Genomic DNA, 25,559 nt, shown 5'->3' with positions numbered 1-25,559 from the left:
AAAGGCATTTTATTTCCAAGGTGCCTTTTCAGATTCTTTAAATTAAACCAAATGTTCCGGAGTTCTAAAACATGCAAGGTTATAGGGTATTAAATGAAACATTAATGCCACTTCTTAAAAGAAAGTCGCACCGTTTAGGTAAGCTTTGTCTCAAATGTTATTTGGTAGGCCTTAATGAATTTTTTAAAATTCATATTTCATTTGTAAAACAGGTGTAAACCTTATATTATTAATCTATTAGTAAATTGTTTACGTCTCTCACTTGTTTTTCAGGCTCTATAGTGAGAGACCTGTGTTTATGTAGATTTTTTTTTTTTTAGCCTGAGAGACAAAGAGGGGCTGAACTTGATTATAAATACGATCTGATTATTTTAAATACAGACATCCTTTGTTTGATTTTCCCGTCATCTCCAAATGAAAACAAATCGAGAATCTGAGTTTATGGCTTCTGTCACGGACCAACGTAGTGCAGATGAAAATATGGCTGTTATCATTTTATCCAGTCACACCCATGCTATTGTTTTCTGGCTGGCAAAGGTAGGTGGAGGGCTGCAATTGTGTAGGATCGCGTGCAAGGTGTGCCGCCCTGAATCTGATTAACAAATATATGTTCTTTTATGGTCATTTTCTCCCAACTATGCAAACACATTTCCTCTGGCTACTTCACTGCCCATTCTTGCTCTACTTATCACTGATTGGAGATTTGCCAACTTGCAAACCCTGTTTTGTTTGCTACCAAAGACAGGATTTCTCAGTAGAAGTTTTTTTTTTTCCCCTCTCCCAGTGTGAAGGTGAGACTCTAAAGGGAGAGAAAAAAAACACAGGTCTTTTCTTCAGTCAATAGAGGGAACTAATTTGCTATGACTGCAGTAGCCACACTGCTATTGTAGTTAATGACTGTTGTAGTTAACAGTTGGGGAGAGGGGTTGCAATTACACTGAGAGTTTTCTCCCCCTGCTTTCTCTTTGTCTTCCTCTCCCTCTCGCTCCTCTCTGCACTGAGTAATAGCGACCGACTGCCTCGCCGCTGCCAATTGCTCGAACCCCCTTTTGTTAAAGTTCATGTGTTTCTCTAGTGCCAGGCGCAATGAGGTGATGTATCCTTTTGAATGGGGACTACATTAGTCTCTCTCGCCAGCCTCAGCTCAAGAGTAAGGGCCTTGACTCCCATTATGATTTGCCTACAACTTCACACAGACAATTACTGAATGGATCTTGGAACTACTTCAGCGCGCCCAGGCTGTAATGGAATTGTGCGGCTGTTTGGGCACTCTTTGTTGGTGGGAGCCATATTGGTGACCAGCTGGCCATTAAAGACAGAGACAGGCCTGGACATATGTAGTGTACATTATATTGAGGTATTTACTGAATAATTTACTGAATGCACAATGTGCATCCCTCTCACAGCAGCTGCAAGCACCACACATCATCTTGCCTCTGATTCTCTCTAACACAAATGCATGCACACACGCACACATCGCAGCTACAGCCTCCTTCTGATTCATGCCTGGCCAAAGTCATTGACTTTATTAGTATTCCTGGCTTCATATCTGTGATAACTGGGAATACGAGTCTAAGCCGTACAAAAGAGTCAACTTTCTGGAGAGACATTAAAAAGAGTTTAGCTGCGGACGGCTGAAAATGCAGTGGCGTTGGTAATTCGGGAGGCGCAGCATTACAGGCTGGCAGAGTGACCCACACATCTGGATAAGCTGTTTTGTGGTAAGGTGGAATCGCAGACTAATAGGGCAGCTCTCGGTTTAAAGTGCACACCCCGTCATAGTAACACCTTTTTAAGCACGGGTTGCCATACCATTTAATTTTATTGCCGTCTTTAGAAAGGTTGGTCGCACTCTGGATTACAAAACTCACTGAAAAACTGAAACTGTTTGCACAAAAGTCTCCAGCCCCAACCGGCAGTCCTGCTCGAACTCGTATTCTGTAGAAAGCTTGAAAAGATCAAACGTTTAAGCACCCCACCTATATTGATACAACTCCACCCATTTAAACACAGGTGTCACTGCAAGATATTAGTGTCTTTGAAAGATCAAATATTTTGTCTGTGCTGGTTTTTCAAAAGAAGCCCAGCTCCAAAGCTAGGCGCTCTGTCTTTTGTCCTGGCCTGGGTTAATGTGAGAGCAGGGGTTCTTTACATCCCGTCCAGCCGGCTGCAGCACAGGCTTTTAACCATTGGCCTGACAACCTCAGCAGTGGACCGCCACAATATCTGTTGATGTTAATCCTATTAGGCTTGATTTAACACTTTACACGCCCATGATTTATATGAATGTTTATTGGTTTTCTGTAATATAATCAGCTCGGGGAAACTTAATGCATTGTTTGGTAATACACGCGTGACTGGAAGCAGGGGCAACAAACTGTGCCTGGTGTTATTTGAAATCATACACCTTCCTCCAACACCAACACTTGAACTAATTCAATCTTCAAAGTCAATGGAAAAAGAACAATATTTATTAGGATTAGGGGGGACATTTTGTCTGGCAGCCTCCTCCCAAATGAGAGCCTTGTTTTTTTCCTTTGTTGATCGTTTGAGGATTTAAAGATGCATTAGAAGGCAGTGTCTGGGTGGATAATGGAAGGTTAGAGACTGTTATTTGATTTAAGTTCAGACACTAGAGATTAATACCTCCATCCTATGTGCCCCCTCCTTCCCACTATCTACCCCCGACGCCTCGGACCAAAAAGCTGCGACTAAAGTTACCCGGTATTAGCTTTGATTACAATTCTCAGAGGGCCGCTTTGATCAGTGACTCGAGTCTCATCGGTTCTGTCATTGTGGAAAGAAAACAGTTGTTTTGTATCAATTAAATAACTTCATCATAAAACATAAAGCTGCGCGTCTTTTTTTTTCTTTCTTTCTTTTTTAAAAGACTAACTTGAATCACTTTGTCATCTCTTACTCTGCTTGTTCTTCACAGTCAGCCAGCTGCAGCAGACCCTGCTCTCTATCCAGGAGGTGCTGGTCCAGCAGCAGCAGAAAATCCAGGACCTCTCCCAGGAACTAGCTGCTTCACAGGTGGGTAGCAGTTTATCAGGAACTCTGTATCCTTCACTTGACAGCCCCAGCAATTTGTTAGAAGACCACCAATACTGAGGTAGAAATCTGGCGTTGTACCTGATAGCGTCGTGTTCCTCTTTTGCCGGTTTTACTGGTCAGCTTTTAGAACACGTACTACATAAAGCTGTGGCCAGTTTAGAATTAAACTAAGTTAAATCTTAATCTGTCCATTCATTAAAGCATGAAAGTTTTTATTCATTACATGTTTATTGTGGACTAACATCGGTGTAATGAAACAACTTTGCGGTGCTGACAGTAAGCGAGGCCACGCTGCAGTTTGGACACCTTTTTAAAGGTCCGTTATTTTGTGATTGATGTTTTTGAGGAAAGCTAGACGGGCAGTAACTTTGGAATTGCAGAAGAGCTCGGTAAACGTGAGGTTGCAGCTCAAAATCTCCAGATTGATGAGGAGAGGGAGGAGGTTTTCTCGAGGCCTCTGTGTACTAAAATCTTTGAGTCATAACTACCCAAGACAGACAGCCTTATTATACTGTATATCATCAGAACACAAGCTACAAAAAAATAAGGTGCAGCTCATCATGGGACCATAATCTTTAACCATATCGTTCCTCTTTGCCTTGATTTTTATAGTCGCTGTCCATAATTTCCTCAGAATTGTAAGTGTTTAGGAGAATCGGACTGAGTGATTGTTCTAAAACTTATGTGCAGGGATGAAATGTTGCTTGCTTTTTATAACGGCGCTCATAAATTGCTTTATGATCTCTGGGCTCTAAAAATTGCCTTGGAAGAGACAATCTTAGACAATGTTTTATGTCCACAGCTTGTTAAGCACATGGGTGTGTAACTGAAGCATCTGGATATGGCAGGAAAACATATGTGGACACATCTGCTTCGGCACAAACAAGGAGGAAAAATATGGATAACTTCCCTGGACGGGGTTCATCAAAAACTGAAGACTCAGAGCTCTTTTTTGTTCTTTCAGGATCTGAGCTGCACATTGTCTCTGTGTAGCGTAGAACGAACACATTGATGGACTAAATCAGCATGTATGATGGGACCTGTGATCTGATTTGATCCCACGCTGAGCTGAAACAGAACTATCTAAGATAGCGTACAGGAGGCCCCGTTTAAACAATGAGTTTCTTCCGGCACAAAGCAGTGTTATTTATTTTATTTATCTCTAAATCACAGATTGGATTAAAAAGTGTCCCCTTCATTTGCTATGAGTGCCTTGTTGGACAGCAGTAGTGTATAAAAAGTATATTTCCCATCAAAACACCCATTAAACAAATCATAAACTCTGCTTTATAGTTATAGTGTTGATCTTAAATTTTCCCTGCGAGTCGGCACGAGGCCCCTCTGTTGTCTCAGGCCGCGGGGGGAAATTGGAAAATTGTTTTCAGGTCCGGCATTTTTGATGAGAAACACATGTTGGAGCTGGGGAGCTACTTATCATTCACCGTTTGTGGCTTTCAGGGTTTGCTTCACCACACTGCTCAAAGCGCGCCACGCTTAGCAATTATACCTCTCAACGCGGAAATGTGCCTTTAACCCAAAACACATGGAGACTTCTGTTTCCTCAGCTGCTAAGTAAACATTTCTCGTAGTCTGAAACCGCTCAATTGCGGAGCGCGTCTACTGTCCCTAAACTGGGGACCTCATTATGGAAGTGAGTTTAAATACTCTCGCACACACACACACAACATAGGCTGATTCTGCACATTTCCAGGCTTGAAAGCCTGGGACATTTTCCCTCTTTTTCACTTTTCTCTCCGTTAAAATGATCCTGTAAAGACATGCTGTTCTATTCTACTTCTGCTGTTAAGCATAGATTTGCCTCAGGATGATTCATCCCTGATGTTAAACAGCCAAGTCTATTTCTGCTCTATTATCATTACAAATCTGCCTGTTAACTGTGTTTGCCCTGCTGTCTCAACTCACTGATGGCTCTCTTTATTAGTGGATACTACATAGAAGATTAGAAACCGTCTCTTTGGCTTGCGTAAGACGAACTGCCAGTAGGAAAGTGCATAAATAGAGTGAAATCAATTGCACTGTACCAGTGTTTCCACTCAAAAACACTCCTCTGGGGAGTTCCTTTTGAAGCTAATTCCATCATAAATATACATGTGTTACAAGAAAACACACTGTCTGCCGGCGGAATAACTGTGAATTAATTTGCCTTCAGACACTCTTAAACAAGGCTTGTTAAAGATCTTATCTTGTTGCTAATGGTCCACAGGCATTTATCTTCATTTAGCCAGATGCGCTGCCATCCTTGGGTGCTGCTAGATTTGGTCTTTTTTTTTTCTTTGCTTGTAATATATATTTTTCTTTTTTCCCCCTCTTTTTCCTGAAGCACTTAGTTAACCAGCAGACCCCATCACACGCACGCATCCACCCGAGACACATTAGTTACACGGCTTTTAAACCAGTTAGAGGAAATCTTTACTTTGAGCAGTATTTACACAGTAAAAGAAACCGCATCCATCCAGCACAGAGGCGGTTGATAATTTAATAGGTGGCACCTCCCTGCTAGATTGACTTTGCGTTATTTGGGTTTTGGTTGCTGGGTTTATTTGTTTTTTGGTTGTTTGTTTTTATGCATAATGCTCTTTGCGATTTAAAGAGCCAAGTGGAGAATTATGTTCTCCAGTCCTTAGGCCACACAGAGCCCTGCACCTGTACACCAGGAAGTGCAGTAAAAGTCAAACATGAGGGGGGAGGGGATGCACAGGCATAGCTCTGAAGATTTGTTTTAGCATACAAAGCAAAACTCTAGAAATGGAGCTCTGAATACAAGGCTATGGTAGTAGTTTAGCAAATCATGTATTTGTGTTGATGAAGTGAACTGAAAAAAAATTAAAAATATGAATTATTTACCTAGAGGTATCCAATCCATGTCCCCATACTAGGAACCAAAATCTAATTTTGGATGCATCTCTTTATAGTGACAGAGGAGTCAGTATCCGAATCTCAAAATATATATGTAAATATGGTATATAAGTGTATACAGTTCAAAACAAAACACAAGGACGCATGCATTTGCATAAGAAAAGCATTTCAACAAAAGCAACATATATCAAAGTACATTTAAAAATGAATAACATAGGCAAAAAAACCCACGGCTGCCGTGGTGTATAATAGCGCACAGGTCGGATTCTGCACTGTAATGGCTGGAAAGAGCTGGAAGTGTCTCTTAAAAGATGCTTTTGTAATCAAAGCTGCTGAGAAATTGCAGCGGTTAAATATTTTGATCAGCAGTTTGTTAAAACATCACAACTGACACAGTCGTGCGGTCTATTGGACATGTGTCAGCACTTCAGGTGGGGCTTTTAAAGCGAGGCGTACTTCAATTCTCTGCAGTCACTGATACCCCCACCACTCAGCCTCCATCCAAACACCCAGTGCACTTAACACACGATTCTTACACAATGTGTGTGTGTGTATATATATATATATACTGACATAATGTATCTCAGAGCTGAAATCCAGCCCTGGCCCAACATTTAATTAGGTTTCTTCAGACTTAATAAGACATATGTCAGAGTTAGTGTTGTGTGACAAGCCTTGATGTGAGATATTATATGGCGCTGCTCTGTAGATAATGCATATTATGTATGTAGCTGGTGGTTAACAAGTCTGCTCTAAAGCCTTCTTTTCTAATGTTATGTGACATAAGTATATAGAAATCATTACAATTCACTTATTCGGAGTAATCGGCCCTTTTTCTTCAGTTGATTCTGCGCCTTGGAAATCTTTTAGCTCAGCCTACACAGCAATTAATTTTTTTCCCATCATAAAATGAGAGAGAAGCAGAATTCAGCCTTATTATACGGGTGCCTTGGGGAGGCGAGGGATTAAGATGGTTCTAATGAGGTGACGGCTGTAATAAGAGTGTCTTCAGCAGGCCTCCAATGCACCACCTCTAAAACATGACTCCTTATCAGCAAGGTTTAGGAGCGATAAGAGCCCCCCCCCCCAAAAAAAAACCCTCTTTCCCACTCGCCTCCTTTTCTGTCTCCCTTCACTTCTCCTCCTCTGCCTCCTTCCATCCACTGTAAATGAGTCTGATCCCTTTCAGATGTGATTCAATTAATTTCTCTTAGATTTAATTACAAGCGAAAGAGTCCAAGTTATCCCTCTCCCCTCGATAGGGGGTCCACGCTTCCTAACAAGCTTCCTCTGGTGAGTCAGGAGAGTCTTAATTACAGTTTTTACTTTTCTTTTATCCCACTTTTTCCCTTGTCTGCTCCTTCTACTCCCTCTGGTCTTGCCAGTTTATCCTCACGCATGTTTGTATTTTGTGTGCAGGACTAGACTAAGAATGGTTAGCAGTTATCTACTTAACACCTTGCAAAACATTTTCATGGTTAGATAATCGAGTCTCGCCGCAGGCTACGTACATCTGTGCGCAGTTCTTCCAAAGAATGACATTTCCTTTTCAGGTAGCTTTATTTGAATAGTTTTGAAGGGCAGTGTAAAAATTTATGGACTTCTGTGTAACAAATGTTTTTGTTTTGTTTTCCCGCTCCTGCCTTGTAAATCATTATTTGATGCCTTCTGAAGACTCACTTTTTTTCCTTTTTTCTTTTTTTTAACATGCATAACCCACTGAAAACATCGGTTTCAGGTGCAAGCAGGCAGGGCCTGCAGGTTCTTCCTCATTTCCATGTTTGTTGTTCAGTTAGTAGTTTTATCATTCCAGGCCTTTATCAAAACTCCCTATTTTACAGCTGTCTCAGTCAAAGTCCAGCTTGTTCCTTAAAAAAAATTGCTGCAGAGACAGATTTTCAGCAGCAATTTGCCATTCAAATACTTTTCCATTATACCCTTTAACATTTCATGCTGCACCAATGCCCGTGTATGGCTACACACGCCTTTGATAAAAGACAAAAAGGACAAAACAAACTGCTAAGCTTTGGTCTGCCTCCATGAATGTGGCTATTGTTCAAGATAGTCATTATCCAAAACACAACACACTGGCCTAATCTTTTCTAGATAGTATGGAAAATTATGTAAAAACAGCATGATTCACACTCACTGGACTTTCTGACGCCATAAAGGTGGATACAGTGAGATTGTTTGTCCTTTTTTGTCATCGCCGGCAGTAGGCAGTTGTGAGGTTGTTATGGTGACAGATGACCTGACTACACACAAACATGTGGCTTTTAGCATTTGCATCTACCATGTTTGTTTACCAGCCGGCCTTTTTTTTTTTTTTTTTTTTTTTAAAGAACCTTTTTTATTAACTCATATCGTTGAAATCAATCATAGAGGAGCTGTTGAAAGTCCTACAGAAAGCTCAATTGTGCTGAAACCCTGAACAGTGCTCGTGTGTGTGTTTTTGACAGTTGTGCGTGTTTCACTTGTATTTTTCCTACAGGCCTCGTCCTCAACGAGCCGCATCCTGGACAGCCAAACAGTAGGAGAGCTGAAGGCTGAGATCATCTCTTTGAAGGGCTTACTGCTCAGCAGGTAACAAAGTTATCCCGACCCCTGTCACATGAAACAGGCCAGGTGTGCGCGTGTGTGTGTGTGCATTGAAAGGCTTAGGACTTGGTGTTTTTTTGCACATTTGAGTTCCTTAATGCAGTCCATTTGAACTGTGTGACAGTGTAAAACTGGGACAAAGCACCATCAGCATGATATGCAATTTGATTCATAAAACAACTCATTTGTTAGCATGTGGTAGCTCTTATTCAGATGTGATTTTTGACAGCACTAGGGGTGGGTTTTGATGATCGATTTATCGATTAAAATCGATTCTGGCTCAGATAACGTGATATCGATTCATTAAAATCCTGAATCGATTTTTTAATATAAATTTATTTTGCCCTAAATGCCAGAATCTCAGGTGAAACCTCACAAAATTTCAACAACCACCAAACAGCTAAAACAGTGAATAAGAGCAGGAACACGGATTCTGCACATAAATGTAAACACAAAGCTCAGACCCACCGACGGATCAGAATCAGTGAGATGTCGCCTTTCTCACGGTTGGGGCTGAAAGCCGACAGCTCGCTGATTCTGATGTTTCGGCGGGTCCGCGCTTTGTGTTTACGCCCTTTTTGCGCTGATTCTAAAGCTGTTAGTTTGATCTCTCTCCAAACAATATTGACCGAACCAGCAGCAAAAGAAGATCCAAACTACGCTTCACATAAACATCGTCATGGATTCCCTCTGACTTTTGCTGTTTTGCTTCCAACATGATAAAATCACACGTCATGCACAGCTCTCTCTCTCTTGCTCTCTCTGTACTTCAAGAACAGTTTCCTGTCTAAAAATCTGTTTTCTGTATTATTCGCTTGCTTGTTACGCTCAAATCTACCGTTATTTGCAGCGCTGTCGGCCGCTGTTTTTTTCCCCTTTTACTTACTTCCAAAAAGAAAACCTAATTTCTGCTGTTCAATGGGCTACTGAACAAATTGAAACTTTTTAAAATTATGCAAAATGCAAAACGCCGTGTCTCTACTAAAACCGCTGTAACTTCAGAGGTAATGTTCATATGTTGATTAATGGTTTTCTTTCGTTTTTGATGTACTGCAGAGTATTTTTATAAAATCCCAGGCCAGGAAAATCACCTTCATGTTTTTCTGTGTTTTATCTTCAGCTACTTTGACACAAAGGCTTCTGCTGTGATGCTCACACCTTTTATAAAGTCTTGCGAGTGTCAGCTTCCTTTTTATAGATACAAAAAAATGTAAATGTACTGATCTTAATTAGAATATTTCTGACTGTCTGAGGCAAAATTTCCCAGATACAAATCGAATTGAATCGAATCGTTTCGGGACCTTGTGAATCGGAATCGAATCGATTCTAGAAATCAGTGACGATACCCAGCCCTAGATGGCGTCTTTTACACCACACATTAAATCAAATTTAAACTGCCTATCCAACACCTTAAGTTTACACCTGCACCTGGTTATTTCATTTCATTGAAACTTGTTTTGGTTTGTGTAGAGTTAATAGAAGCTACTGACACATTATAATATATATTTTTAAATGTGTATTTCTAATGCAACACCTAGCAGCAATTGTATCATATTTGCAGATGTTGTACATTAACTTTGAGCGTGACAGTTATTTGGTGACTATTAAACATACCTTGACAAATTTACATTCAGTGAACAGTGATCTGTTGTCATCACATCACTAAAGCCTGTTTGCTGAGAGATACGGTTGTTAATGTTAGTGGACCGAAACTCAAAGTCCATATTTTGTCCCTGGAGGTCTGAGTTTACACTCTCAGAAAGCGTGCAACTATAAAGCTCTTTTGCAATCATTGCACACTCATCAAAAGCTCTTACCAAAACTAAAATTTTAACACCTTTTTAATTTTAAAACCTGCCTGGTGTAAATTTAGCTGATATCTACTACAAGTTTGTCACGTTGAGCAGCAGTTGACTGCTCCCAAACGCTGCTGCACATTTGGGATACATGCAAGATCTGTGTTTCTATGCCAGAACAACACGCCAGGCGTGCTCCCCCAGACACTTCATGACCTTGTATTAGACCCCTGACAGACTGACCCTAGGGGATGATTTCACAGTTCAGTGACAGAAAAACTGGAGAGCCTGCTTCAAGGTGGCGTTCTAACCTGATGGGCTTGTGCAGTATTTTTTTTGTTTGTTTTCTTTAAGACAAAAAATTGGAACTCACACCTTTGTTCTAAACTACTTTAGATTACCTGAAGGTTTGTGTACTAATACATAAGAAAACAAGAGAACACACGATAATCACATCAGTCTTTATTATAACATTTCGTGACTTGGGTGGGCCAGTTAACATACATCAGGCATCAACTGGTGTTAGTAACAAAGGTGACCATTAATATACTCCAGTTGATCTGATGCAGCTTCATAAAAAAAATCATATTCATTTTTTACAAAGTAAATAAGATTGTAAAAACTGAGAAAATCTCCTAATCCAGATGGAACCCGACTTTTTAGGCCAACATTTATACTGATACAGAGTAAAACCATTCTGATAATATCGATACGATGGCTCATATTGCTTTTTTGTGAAAAGAGTTGATGATTATAATGCTTTAGCAAGGTCATTTGAAAACTAGTCGGCTACCAGTACTGAGAGGATGTTGCTTCACTCTGCAGCGCAGTCTTGTCAGCTGTGATGTCACTCTGCTGCATTCAGCACTGACAGCATTATAAACAATAGACTTGGAGCTACTCTGTTGGACAGACTGTGCAATGCTATAAACTTTGAAAATTACTTAACTGCAAAGTCTAGATGTACCTATAGTGTGATGGTTAATAATAAAAAAATGTGCAAGGCCTTTTCTGTGAGCGTGGTGATAGACGTCCCCTCTTTCTTTTCAGCTTTGTTCCGCAATCTAGTCAGCCGCAGCCCAGCTCAGTCAGGCCCATTAGCATGCATGATTATGTATTAGTGTCTATAATGAAGCCTGAAGTAAGAGTGTACATCAGAAAACCTGCGAGGACGAAAATTGCCTCAGTACTGTGTAGTTGAGCTTGTTTTCTTCCCCTCATACATTCTAATCAGTAATAATCCCTTTGTCATTTGCTTTCTTGACTTCATCCTGACTGTCACAATGAGTTTTCTGGCAAAGGATTGAATTACAAAATAAAGGCTCCGTATCACCATCTGTCTCCAAACTTGTTCCTTTCCTGTTCAAATGATCCAAAACGTCTCCAAACTGTTTTTTTAAGCACCAAGAAGTGCTGAAACCCATTCAACATTGTCTTTTTGATCTTAAAAGCTGCAGTGGGTGTAATTAAAAAATCTTAGAGCATCTTTACCAGGTGTGATGAACATCTGGCTGTTTCGGGGGGAAGAGAAAAAAACATTTTCTCTGTTGTAATTATGAGAATTACATAGGGTGGTTAGTGTGCGGCTGCATGCTAAAATGCAAAAAAGTGTTGAGACGTGAGCTTGGTTGGAAAGTTATACATGGTTTTGTGGTCATATTATGTCCAAATATGGTTGTTTACATCGTGGGAAAGCTCTTTTCACGTCTTTTGATCACAGCGAGGTTTGTGATGAAGTTGCAATCAGGCCTAATTCTGTTCAACACTGTTGTCTGTCACCCTTTACAGGAAACAGTTCCCCTCCACTCCCTCTGTTCCTAAGATCCCCTCATGGCAGATCCCCCTGAAGCCACCTGCAGCATCTAGCACACCGTCCATTAACCACACCAACAGCAGCAGTGACATCTCCCCTCTCAGCAACGAGTCCACCACCTCCTCCCCCGTCAAAAATGGACTCGACAGCCCCCAGGATGCACTGGGAGGGCCCGATGGAGCCCATGGTATCAATGGAGATATTTGCACCGTGGGCCTGGGCACAGCGCTGCCCCTCGACCAGGTTCGCATGGAGGTGCAGGGAGAGGAGGAGAGGAAAGATGAAGATGAAGATGATGTCAGCCATGTAGAAGAAGAAGAAGAAGAGGAGGAGGAGGGTGGTCTAAGCATGCAGACAGAGGACCGGCGAGGTGGGGACGGACAGATTAATGAACAGGTAGACAAACTGAGGCGGCCCGAAGGTGCCAGCAACGAGAGCGAAGTCGATTAGACCAACATAAGAGTACAAAAACACTTCAGAAGACCACCTCTCATCCCTGCTGATAGCTTTGTTTCTCGCTGCTCTCACATACAGGTTTTTCTTGCTTTCTTTCTTTTTTTTGTGAGTTTCCACTTGCTTTTGTCACATCATAACGTTGAGCAGAAGGAGGAGTAGGAGTGCAAGTATAAGAAGAGCCAGACCTGTGTGATGACACACAGGTTACCACATTTTACTTTTCTTCAAACTAAATGACTGTATCCCGAGCCAAGCACTATGTTGTGATGTTTCTTTGAAAGGACAAGTGACAAGCAGCAGTCAAATCAGAATGACTTTTATCAGCCTTTGTGCAGTACTAACCATGTGTGACTTACTGCCTTTAATTTCCATGATTTGATCAGATAATCCTCAGCTTTGCCTCGGTGTCCTTGTGATTGTACTAAGACTCAGACCAAAGAGGCAGCGCCGCACACAATATGTCTGCTGTACAGCGCATCTGCGGGTCAGGAATCATAAGGTGGTGCTTGAGTCTCGGTGTTACCGTGAGGTTCCAGTGGAGCATTAGCAGAGTTTGTCTCACTGTTGATGGGAATAGGAGAGGACAAGCTCTTCCAGGGCCGGAGCTTTTAGCCTCTTTTATGTGTCCTTTCGCATTGGTGTCAGTCTGTCAATAATTTACAAGGCCAGCAGGGTGGCATTTGGGTGAAATAAAACCCCTGAAATTCGAGATTAGAATGTGATGACGGGCTTTGTTCCATGCCGGTGTCAGAGTGCTCATACGCTCAAAGGAGGGGAAGATAAATGTTTTTTTTCTCTCTCCCTCTCTCTCTCTCCCCCCACTTTCGTTTTTCACTGTGGGCTGAATTGTGCATCTTTGCGAGCCGTGTTTGCGGGAGAAAAACCGAAGGCTGTCTGCTGAGCTGTATCTGTGTCTCCAGCAGGGCCGCTGATTTGGTTTGTGAAGTATGTTAATAATCAAATGATCAACAAATAACAGATGTATTAGTTCATGCAGCTTGAAATGTCAAGGAGGCTAAAAGCGGAAATCTAATACAGAAAGCCCAGTTGCATTGTATTATTTTCTGTGACAAACCCTCCGGTCCAAATTATGTAGGGCCTCCTACAGTGAGTAATCTTTACAGAAAACGGCACCAATATTTTGTAATTAAGCTGCAGTAAGACAACGAGCGCTGCCACAGATGGAAGTTGCAGAACTCGTATCGCTTTTTCTTTCTCAGTGTGGAGGTGGATGGGGGAAGTAAAAGAAAATTGCCCCATGATTGAAAAGGAAAGTAATAAATGAATACTTGACTTATTGAATTACTCACTCCGTCTCTAGCTAACAAGAAGAGTCCATGAGTGAGAAGAAGGGATATCAGCTTGTGCCATTTCCACTTCCAACACATGGCCTCCATTGGGACACAGAAAAGGTGGAGGGGACACTGCACATTTCTGAGATCCTGTCCTGGCCTGCAGATTGTATGTTTAGTGATTTGAATTGACATTAAGCTTAACCTTAACAGGAAACATTGCAGTTAAGGTTGTTTTGTTTTGTTTCCTTTTGTGTGTACGTGTACTCAGTATGCCTCAGAACCACTGTAGTTTCAGTGACGGGTCCTTTCCCTGTAACTTACTGAATAAACACTGTCTTCACTGCAGTTCTAACTGTAATAAATTTGATTTATCTCAACAAGAATCTCCTATATTTATTTTAAAACCATCAGTGCACGCAGAACACACTTCGCTGCACTTTAGTATTAAAAAGCAACTGTACAATTATAGATTATACTTATTGCAAAATTGTTATCAAGCTCAAGTTACACAGAACTTGCCCTTTAGGTCTTCAATTTTTGCTGCTTTTAATAGTCTGGGAGATTAAATGGATTAATATGTTCAGTTGCAGATCAGGTAGCAATTATTTTTGTATGTTTTTCTTATATCCATGATTTTTTTTCTGTTTGATTTGAAATATTTTGAGACTTTTAGCCACACCAGAATCTCTGTATATCAGTTTTTTAGACTTTCTTTTTTTTCTTTTGGGGTGTGGTTTCCTTTCATAACCAGCTGTAATCTGTTTGTAACTCCAGCACCAGTCAAGCATGTATACTGTAAGTACATATTCCTCTACTCTAGTTAATTTTCAGAAAGCATGACATAGCAGGGACTTTTTTTTTCAGCTTTCTCTCCAGAAATGAGTGGACGCGGCTATACATTAAATAGGTGAAGGTTTGTTTATTTCTACAGATGAGTCATTAGTGCCTTTCCTATGGTTTTCAGTATTGTGTGCCCTGGTTTATTACTCAGTTTTCAATTCAGTGAATATGACACTTTTATTTTGCTATCATTTTTTAGTCAAAAACTTTATTTACTTACTTACCAAACACACAGCCAATAAATATAAAAAGCAGAAAATCCTTTAACTTATTATACACATTGTAAAAACAAACAGCAAAGCACTCCAACCACCTATATTGATACTTGCCCAATCTCGTTGACATCAAACGGTGCAGAAAAGTTCAGAGCCCAGTTCAGAGGGGTCGATTGAGTTCACCACCACTACTGGCCAAAACCAGCCCTCCATTGTGGGTGGTATGGCATGTCCCCCCACCTGGAGCTCAAGGGTTTCAGAATCCCCTTTCTAACAATATAAACTAATATTGCAACCAGTTTGGCAATATATTGATAACAGTAAATTTTGATTATTCTTAATGGTCTGGGTGTTCTACAAAAAGTCTAATTTCCTTTTCCGAGACTAGGCTGTATGTGAAAGATGGAAAAACCCACTGTGATGATGCTCATTGTTTTTTAAAGCCCCCCTTTTTTTGTTTTTGTTTTTTATTAGTCTGCAGCAGTGAAAGTCCATCCACGTGTCAGTCAAAGTGGCCACGCCTGTAACTTTAAAACTTGTTATGAAAAATGACCCCATGTACAGTTGTCATGATGGAGGAAATTTGCTGTAGAGAAAATATTTTTGGATCTGGATGCAAGCAGTTTTATTTTCGCTGTTAAGTTGGGCATTTTAACACATGGCTTGACTCACTTTTGGAGCCAGACTCAAGGAACTGCAGATTTTGGCCCTTTTTTTCAGTCCTGGAGGTTGCTGCATGATGACCGCAGAGTTTGTTACCACACAGTAAGTCTTGAGAGGATTTCAAGATCAGAGCAAAAACGGGCCACAAAATGCCAGGGATGACCTGAGGTAACACCGGAGGAGGCGAGTTCTGTTATCTAAAACCATAAAGGTTTATTTTAGCAGATCTGCGCGCTCAGCTTTACGCTGTCAGATTAAACCAAGAGGTTTTCCATATGTTGTTATTCCTTGTCAAAACCTGGTGCCTACATTACCTACACTGCAAATCATCAGCAGACACCATAGCTGGCATTAAGAGTGTGTAAGTAGTGGCTAATGTAGACTTGACTTGCTGTGCTATCATCACATTTCATGCTGCTTCCTCTGGAGCTTCAAAGATTTTATAAAACCTTTCCTTCCTTTCTTGCACATTTGCAGAAGTACTCCTTTACAGACTTTCGTGGAGTTCCCCTTTAATTGAAGGCAATCCGATATTTATCACTTTCACAGCAGAAAAGTATTGGACTCACTGCTTCTACTTGGCGCCATATTTCAAACGGATGAAGCCGGACTGGATTTTACAGCATTTGTTTTATTTTTTTTTAGCTGTGTATGAATGTCAGTTGTTGAGTTGAGTTGTTGTGTTTCCTAAAGTCATTTTAGCTTATTGTCATATCTATCTGTAGTAAACTTTTAGGCAATCTTTGGAAACAATTCAGTGAACCTTCATTTCCTTTAAATGTACAGCTCAGGCTGCTGATGAATATGTGGCCTTCTAAGCGCTGACATCACAGATCAAATCACTGCCACAGTTTATTTTCTCAATGTGTAGTTTTCTGTGGATGGGCTCAAAAAAAAGCATTTTTCCACCTACACAAGGCATTCTTATTGCCATACGTTATCGAGTGTATGAATTTAATTTATCATAGTCTAAATGATCAATAGCATTTCACATATTGATGAGGTGTATAAACTTCTCTGAGGCTTGATACCACATCCCTTTGTAATCCATTAACCTCTCCCTGGAGTTCAGGCCAACCTTAGATTTATAGGGACCTACAGTAATAAATCCGCTTGTACATCATTTTGTGTCTTGGGGATTTTACAGTGCATTCCAGGCAAGAAAGCGCCATCTATCCTACCCTCATATTCTCATCTGCATTTTAATAGCTTCAACAACATCCGAAACAATTTGCATTCCCTTTCAGAAACCTTGTGACTGTTTAAATGTATTCCCTGGTTAGGGATAGCATATTAGCCACTAACCAGAGCCTCTCGGTGTGGTAGAGCTGTGAAGGATTGGTTGTCCAAAGCAACACCTTGGTTTTGACACCATTTGGCTCCCCGGTTGGGAGCCTTAACCTCATCAATCTTGCTGCTAAACGGAGAGCACTCAATAGGATAGTGTATCGACGTGCTCTGAACTCCATTGTTCACTGGAACTGAGTACTCAGCAGGTTAGAGGGCTGAGTGTCTCCTTGGATCAATGCAAGGGCTGTTAGCCCATTGCAGCAGCAGAGGGCTACCGTGGCTCTGTCAGCATCGCACACACACACGTGCGCACATCATCTCCACTCATTTAAAACTCTTTGACAACCTGAGTGTTGATCCTGGCTCAGTTTTTGTTTTTGCATCACAGTGATTTGGGGTAATTTACATCCTAGCAACACAGATCCAGTTCTTCAAGCATCAAGCTCCACCCAGTTTCCAAACATCTGCCTCCAACGGGAAGCATTCTGTGATTTGCATAGGAAAGGTCACGGACAATTCCCGAAGAGGATGAAAACCTGACAGTTCCTCTTCCCTGTCAGATAGCGTGGACGCTGTATGTATCTGGGAGCAATCTACAGCAGTACGTGATGCGTTATCAGACCTTTGAAAACAAAACTGGTTGACTTATCACTTATCACCTGGAAATGTCCATTTTCTCCACGGAAATCCATGTTTCTCTCCTAATTATTTCAAGATGTTTTCATCAAAGTTCATCAAATTGATCTGTCTGATTGGTCTAGTGCTTTGACCCAGACTGAAGTCCAAATTTGGAATGGGCTCAGACTGGACTTTCAAGCTCTATACCAATTTGTAAGGAGAACATTATTTAGATATCTTCATATATACACACAAAATATAAATGGAGTATATTAGACTTGTATTTTCTACCTATCAGAAGGTTGGTGGTTTGATCCCTGGCTCCTTTGATCTGCATGTTGAAGCACTGTTGATCATGCAAATGAACCCTGATGATTTTTTTTTAACTGTTTGCCATCCGTAAGTCAAATACTTGGGTTAGTTATGTATCTCTAAAACTTGGACTTCATAACTTGAAATTTCAAGTGACAGTAGGTATCTCTACATTTAAAATTTCAAATTATATCAGAATGAAGTGTCAGATTCAAGCTTCTATAAACATTAGATAATATTCTATAATAGGGATTGGTCTTAAAACCTGTTCAGTGGATTAACATAAGATGTGGTACGTACGTTCATGTTCCCCCTCATTACAAACTGGACTTCAATGATGTTCGGACTTTTCCTGTAAGGCGGCATTGGTTTAAAAAAGTCTACTTGCGTAGTAGTTGCTGTTTCAACAAATACATGTGGCAACTTTTCCAGATTCCCATCATCATCATGCATTATGTTTATTGCCTGTTCATGAGGGATCACATGCTACTGTGCTAAACTAAAAAGGAAACATGATAAAACTTTACCAGTGTGAGCATGTTAGCATTCACCTCAAAGCTCTGGAGTAAGTTCAGATTCTCTGAGCTGCTGGGCTGTACTGTTTGTATTTTATAATATACATTTGCTTATAGGTTAGTGGTTTTTCTATGAATGATACAATTCCTCAAACGTGCTTCAGCAATAAATGTGAGGAAGCATAGGTCACCTCCAAAAGCTTTCTGTGGCTGCCCCTCTAAAAGCAGCCTACCAGCTCTGAGCGGCCGCTGAACACTGGCTCCTTCCTGGTGAAAATGAGAACATTTGACAAGCCAAGGTCACCAGGGGGCTTTGCCTGTATAAGGCTTCAAACGCAGAGCCCAGCGAACACCGCAAAGTCATAAAGCACTTTGTCATCACTCGCTATATAAACTCTCAACAATCAAGTGGGATCACATTCCCTGCCTCCCACCCTCCCACTTTGTGTGGCCCGTGTCACTTGATTTTCTCCTGGCGCTGTTTCAAATCCAAATGGAGTACGTGGATACTGGAGGGCTGTCATGTATAAGGCTGTGGGGCCTCTTTTGAACCTGAAGGAAAGCTTTAGTCACTTCACTGACAGGTAAAGGAAGGTGCTGGTAAGGAGCAATGAGGGAAAACAGCAGCAAGCTGTTAAAAGAACAGGGAGGTGGGTACTGGCTGGCAGTATTTATGAATGGTCCAATAATGAGCCATCGGGAGCGTGGTGGCCATGAGAACATGAGGGGAGACAAGAGGTAGAAAAAACAAATGCCCTTGTCCTGCACTCGTAGAGAGATTGGATTATCCAAGGGAAGGCCTGTCAGCCGGCTGAGGGACCGCAGCTGGAGGCGGCGCAGGGGCAACAGGTGCAACGCTTGCTAGCATTTGTGCAAATTAGACTAATCACAGGGCCTGACTGTGGAACACCTGAAGCATGCTAGTGACCAGGCAGGGGAAAGAGGGGGGAGATGTGGAACGAAAAAGAAAATGAAGGGGGAGAGTTCAGCACTGGCTTTTTTGCAATCACAATGGGCCTTGCGTTCTGTTAGACAGCTATTTAACTTTATACAGAATTTCTCTAAGCATTTAAACACTGACTGTGGTTAATCTGTAAAGCTGCAGCGAAAGACCACAGAGTGCTTGCAACAGAGGGACGAAGCCACCGTGACCTTGCTTATTGGTGCGTAAAGTTTTGAAACCCTCTAGTTAGTGTTTTTTTTTTTTTTTAAATGTGTTTATGACCATGTTTAGACAAAAAACAGGGCGATATCAGTTAAACCTAACGCCGCACATGATCCAGTCTATTAAATCTGACAACAACAAAAAAAAATGCAAATAGAAAGAACAGTGAAACCTTTTAGTAAAATACTAAACGAGTCAAAACAGCACCAAACTGCTACTTAAAGCAGCCCTGGACTCCAAGAATGCATAACTTTAAGCCTTGAAAGAGCTCAAAGTGGTGAGTTTGAGTGATGAATGCTCATTAGCTTTACCAGCTTTCATTGATGGGAAAATGAGCTTATAGCGTATTTCACATATTTTTCACAAGCAGCAGCCTTCAAGGCTGAAATTTTAAACCAATAAGGAAATGCCAAAAACTGCAGTTCCTTGAATGGCTACTTGAAGCTAACTCCAAAAAGTGAGTCCATCCCGATAAAATCCCATGATGGAATTCCCATCTTCAGCTATAAAATTAACAGGTTTACAACCTGGTAAAAAAAAAAAATATGGCTTTGCTCTCTCTAAGTAATTTCAGTACGAGGGGAATTTTTGCTTTTTGCAACTCGCCTGGATTTTCTACCATTTAAAGACTTTTGTAAAGATACATAGCCACTGTGATTGTGCTGACACAGGCCGCTGGCGGTAGCAATCTGCTGCTTTCAGACATTTTAAATGCAACTTTTTTTTGACAAATTATGTGATTTGTTAGGTGGGTAAGTGTAAGAACAGCCTGTTGAAGAACATTCAAGTATTTTAATTAAGACTTGTTCATGTCTATTAAAGTTCTGCAGTCAGGTGACTACTAACCACTTGGTGCTAACTTGTCTGCCATATTCACAGAGGTCTTAAAACTGCTCCAAGACTACCTTGCAACCACCAGTTATGAGGAAAAAATGTTTATACTTTGACTGGTTAGAAGAAACCTCCCCACCACTGCTTTAGACACTAGAAGGGAACATGCCTACATGGTCCCGAACTCTAGTAGTTTGCACCGGTCACCTGTAGTTGTGACCATGGAAATTTGTTAGCAATCAAAGCAATAACAAGGAGGTTTTTGGTGCAACTTATTTAAGCTCGCAACAGGCAACAACCTCCAGGAATTATTTACCAACCAGTCGGGGAATATGCGTTTTGGAAAACTGCAATCGAAATTGGGCGAAATATGCGAAACCATGTAGGCCATTTTTGCATCTTCATCATGCTAAACATAATATGCTTATGCTAATTAGCAACATAATGCTAATTAACATGCAAAGTAGGCTACAGCTAAGGTGAGCCTGCACCAAAGAGTGCAACTTGTCTGGGACACATATCTTTGCAATAGGGGACTTAACTGGATGCCAGCTGGTTGTCTTCTAGTTGTAAAGGCAAGGTTGCTTTCAACAACTAGCCGTCTTAACGGAAGGATGGAAATCTGTGAGGCTCTGGCTGAATTAAAAAGTGAAATTGTGGGTATGTACATGAAACAAGTTGGATTTATCACAGTTAATCATCATATTATGATTGCATGTAGCTGTCCACTTGACCCCATCACCGTTTTATTGCCGTCTTAACCCACAAAGATGGAAACTGACTGTGAATGGCGAGTGGTAAGCAACACGATCACAAATGCATTGCACTTGGTCGCAACAATTGTAGTGTGCAGCGGTGGCCAACCACACAAAGAAAATCTGGCTAATGTAACTACTCCACCGAATTACCACAGAAGTTGCCGGGAATTTACTGCGTCTTGCATATGAGTAAACACAACCTATAAAGAAAAGAAAAGAGGGTAGCTGAAGCTTTTCAGTCAGGTTAGATAACACACAACAACAGGACTGAATGAATCATCAGTTTTGTCCCTTTTGTCACACAGTTTTTTTCTGTTTACTGTAAATACTTTAAAATAGACTTTATTTTTCTACTCTCTTGAAGGCTATTAAAAGCAGAACTTTCAAAAGTCTACACTTACGATTCATAAGATCATGTCCTATACCTTTCAAGCTGTATGCGCTGAATCACTTCCAGAGTTTTCCAGAGCCCTAAGCGTTCACCCACCAGACACGTGTGAGTAGTAATGAGTAAATGGGGTCTGCGAAAAAGGGGGAAGGCCGTACATTCATCGACCTTGTCCTCCAAAATTGGCATGGATTGTCACAGCGAAATACAATCCACATTTCCATGCCCTTAGACAGGAGGAGAGCGAGTAAAAAAAATAATCCCAAAATCCCTCAGTGGACACCCAATGTCTTGTTTTGGAGGGTCTGCGGTACTCCGAATTCTTCTGGTAACAGAAACCCAAAGTGAATGATGGACATTTTCTATTATTAGCATCAGCAGAATCTTCCCAACCTTTGCTTCTTCCATGCTGCAAATATCACGTTGCTGATGTATTCCATATTAAATTACTGAGTTTTAACTGAGCTGTGCTGAGCAGTGTCTGTTATCAACAACCATAATGTGGAAGATTAGCACACACATGATGCCCACCTGTTGCCCAGCTCTGTTTTATGAAGGTCGCAGCTGTGATACTGAAACCGGTCTTTTTAAAGGCTCTCGTGATGTTCATACGGGGCTGCTGATATTCAAGAGTCATTCAACAGAAATAAAGCTGATTGTGACACGTTAATTTTAAATCCCCCCCAACACTTGTGCTACAGTGTCACCGGCCAGACACGGCATGAAACTCTCAAACTCGAACCCACTGAAACCCACCGAGTTTTGTTTAAATCTTTAAAAACAGATTCCACCACACGCAACAGTTGTCACATATCTGCTCAACCGAGCTATTTCAAGTTTAGCGTGACCCCGCAACCAGCCAGTGTGGACCACATGAGAGAAGTGACCTTAATGGTACATTTCCCCTGTTTTCATAGCAAATAGGCTTAAAAAAAAGCCCCAAAAGAAGGTCACGGAACTTAAGATGCAGTCAGGTAGTCAAAATAGGGCAAACAAAACTAATGTTCAGTCCTGTGTCTTAGAGGGATATTATACATTAACTAAGCCTAACTACACTAACACATCTTTTGGCAATCATTCACCATCTGCGGCCTACTGCCAGCATGCTGCAAGTCTTTCAGTTTTGGTCTTATGTTTATGCTGAATGAGGGAAATGTTGAGCGCAGCGGTGTTGTTGCTTCTTCCTTGCAGTTAAAACAAAAGAAGAAAAAGAAAAGCGATGACTGCTTTTTAAAAGACTGTCCGTTTATTTGGCATTGTGAAGGATTTAGACCAAAAGTTATTGCCATTGTCTGTAATTCATGCACGGAGGCCGCTGGATTTTCTCATCATAGTTTTATTTCAACCTTTCTGCTCTCCTTTAAGTCGGAGATTACTACAGCAGTTCAACCAGTTCTCACGCACAAACACATTTTCTGTTTTGGTTCCACATCTCTGACCAAAACTTCATCTTTTTTTGTTGGGGTTTTTTTTTTCCAGCTTGACCTACAACTGCTCATTTTCGAAAGTGAGAAACGAGCGACGCTTCCTGCATCGTGCGACCACATGACTTTGTCCGTTTTCTTCACATCGTTTCAGACTACGCGGCTCGCAGCGAGAGCAATTATTAAGGCGAAAACGATGCAGGTGCACATGCACGCCCAATAACTTCTAACGCTCTTGTATGTACAAACAGACAAACCACTTTAAGCCGCTTTCATCATCATTTTCTTTCTGCTGAAATTACCGCTGAAAGGCTTTCACATTATTAACATAAAAATGAGTCACACTGTGCCGGTGCCAGAGTCAAACGGTTTTACAGCTCTGTCGAACGCTGTCTGTTCTGTGTTCCAGCCGTCATCGCTGAGCAGAAACACCATGTTGGACCATTCCAGCTTATTGTCAGCCAATATGCCAGGCTTTTTCCCTGAAAGAAAATGATCCCGTCCCCCTCGGACTCACGTCAAATTAACTAAATTTACAGCTTAGCACTTAAGAACTTCTCCATTTGCCAAGAAAGCAGCAGCAGCAGGCCTCGGTTGCCAGTTAGCAGCGCTTCGCTGTGGCAAATGAAGTGGAATGAGAATTGCTCTAGCTTCTGAGAGAGAGAGAGAGCGCCGGTCCATTTGACTTTTGTTTTTTTTTGCTGTGAGCTCTCTCCTTTTGGATCAGAATTATAGAGTGATGAAAGGCTCCCACTCAACTCCGGAGACCTCTGGTCCAATTCTGAAGCGAACTACTTGAAGGGTAATGGCCGCGTGGCGGTGAGCCAGCCCGGATCAACCGTTTTACGCGCTTGTTTCTGGTCGCTGTCTGCTACTAGTTGTTTGCTCTGCTGGCAAAGTTGTGTTTAACTCTGCGGATGACTAATCTGTGGCGATGGGCAAACTCGAGGCAAAGTAAAACAAATAGAACACAATGTTTGGTATTTCTTAGTAAACATTTATGTAACAGGGCTGACAGGAGGCTCGTTTTTCACAAGCTGTTTAAAGGGCCTCAACGCTAATCTTTCCACTGGATTCTGTTTGTGTTTGTAAGATGACAACTGCATGTTTACCAAATAACATGTCCCATGTAACGTTACACCATCACTCCACCCTCCACAACCCCCCCCCACTCCCTTTGTGAAAATGTGTTCACTTCAAACAGAGCTCACAGAAATATGGGAAGTGCTTTTGTTCCCAGCTAAGCGCTGTGACCACGTTTAATTCTGACCATGACGGTCACATCTGAACTTACAATCGAAGACATGAGTGCTTCAGCTATTTAAAAATAAATAAATAATTTTCAGCATGTAAAATGCATCAGTGGTGGAAGCACCTGGCTCTGACTCATCAAAACGCATAAACGCAAACATTTTTGGAGAAACTTCATTTAAAGGCTAACAAAAGCTCGGCTAATCTGCAACATTTATCTATCGCCAATGAAGTTTCCATCTACTTTGTTTTTTTCTACTCAAAAGCTCTTAGACAAAACACTGAATCCCTGCCTGTGACACGCCCTCAATAAGAGAAACTAAAAGGAATGAAGCTTTTCAGAGAAAGAAAGAGAAAAAAGAAGAAGAAAAATGATCTGCTTCATGACCATGAAGATCGAATCAGCAGTTTCCAGGCAGTTTGTTCCACTTTCTGTGTGAACTGGTCAAACTTGAATCCAGTTTTTCTGGTGTTTGATGTTAATAACATACCACCATTTGTTTGTTTTTACTAACTGAATGTTCCATCAAAACTGTGAGAAAAGAATAGTTTGTTATCTGTAGGTCCTCGCACACACAAAAAGTGTTTAAAGATGACGTTTTTCTAGATACTCCGCCCTCAGAAGAATGTGAGATCTGTTTATGGAAAGAAAAAGTGGAAAAAAATGTTACCAGACCAGAAACAAAAACACATAGGTGTTATGCAAGAGGAGCAATAATTCAGATCTGCTGAGCATATAGGGAAGTACATAAGAGCTCTGTGCAGGAGAGGATCTTTAAAAGTTAATTATATATTTGTTAGTGCATGAAATCATGGAGTAGGGGGATGAAGTCAACGCTTGTTGCTATGTTGAAGAGCTTAAAAACATCCTAGTTCTCTTTGTGTGGTTGGCTGTAAATGTGGAAAATATAAAACGGATGGAAATCGCTTGATTTTTGCAGATCTTTGTAGAACAGCTTTGGTGTTTGATGTTTGAAACTATCTCATGTTACAAGTCAGACTTTCCTATGAATGCCTTTAGTAGTGATTCTTCTGTACTCATGGAAACTTTACTCTTGGCTACAGTTCTGTTCTTGAAGTCTTACTCTTAAAGGGACAGATCAGCAGAAAATCACAAAATCAAAGCTACGTGTTTTGCTCCAGCTTGTTTGTCCATCTAGATCAGGGGTCGGCAACCCTGGGCACGCGCGCCACAGTTGGCACGCGAAGGGTTAACTGATGGCACGACCATAGCTGGACTGGCCATCGCTGGTGATTTTTTTGTTTTTATGGACCGATGATTTTTTTTTTTTTTAGTAACCGTATAAACAATGAAAGGTGGTGAATTGGCCAGATGCTGGCAGATGTGTAAAAATAACTCAGTTGTTTGGTGGCGGATATGGCGGAGCTGCCTCAAG

General features: G+C 41.2%; 1 protein-coding gene across 1 annotated transcript in view; it reads left to right on the top strand.

Annotated features, from left to right (window-relative positions):
- pex14 (peroxisomal biogenesis factor 14) overlaps window positions 1-14,283 on the top strand; it is a 45,318-nt gene extending 31,035 nt beyond the window's left edge. Inside the window, exons 7-9 of the mRNA XM_085393302.1 lie at window positions 2,939-3,036; window positions 8,426-8,517; window positions 12,117-14,283. Coding sequence (XP_085249428.1) covers window positions 2,939-3,036; window positions 8,426-8,517; window positions 12,117-12,591 — 665 coding nt within the window. The 3' untranslated portion in view covers window positions 12,592-14,283. The remainder of the gene's footprint in view (window positions 1-2,938; window positions 3,037-8,425; window positions 8,518-12,116) is intronic.
- Window positions 14,284-25,559: the final 11,276 nt, after the last annotated feature.

This window comes from Rhamphochromis longiceps, linkage group LG20 (assembly GCF_057381845.1).
Source record: "Rhamphochromis longiceps isolate RC_006_pf linkage group LG20, R_longiceps_female_GT1.1, whole genome shotgun sequence".
NCBI lineage: Eukaryota > Metazoa > Chordata > Actinopteri > Cichliformes > Cichlidae > Rhamphochromis > Rhamphochromis longiceps.
Note: the sequence above shows the minus strand (reverse complement) of the source record. Positions and strands in the feature narration are given on the sequence as shown.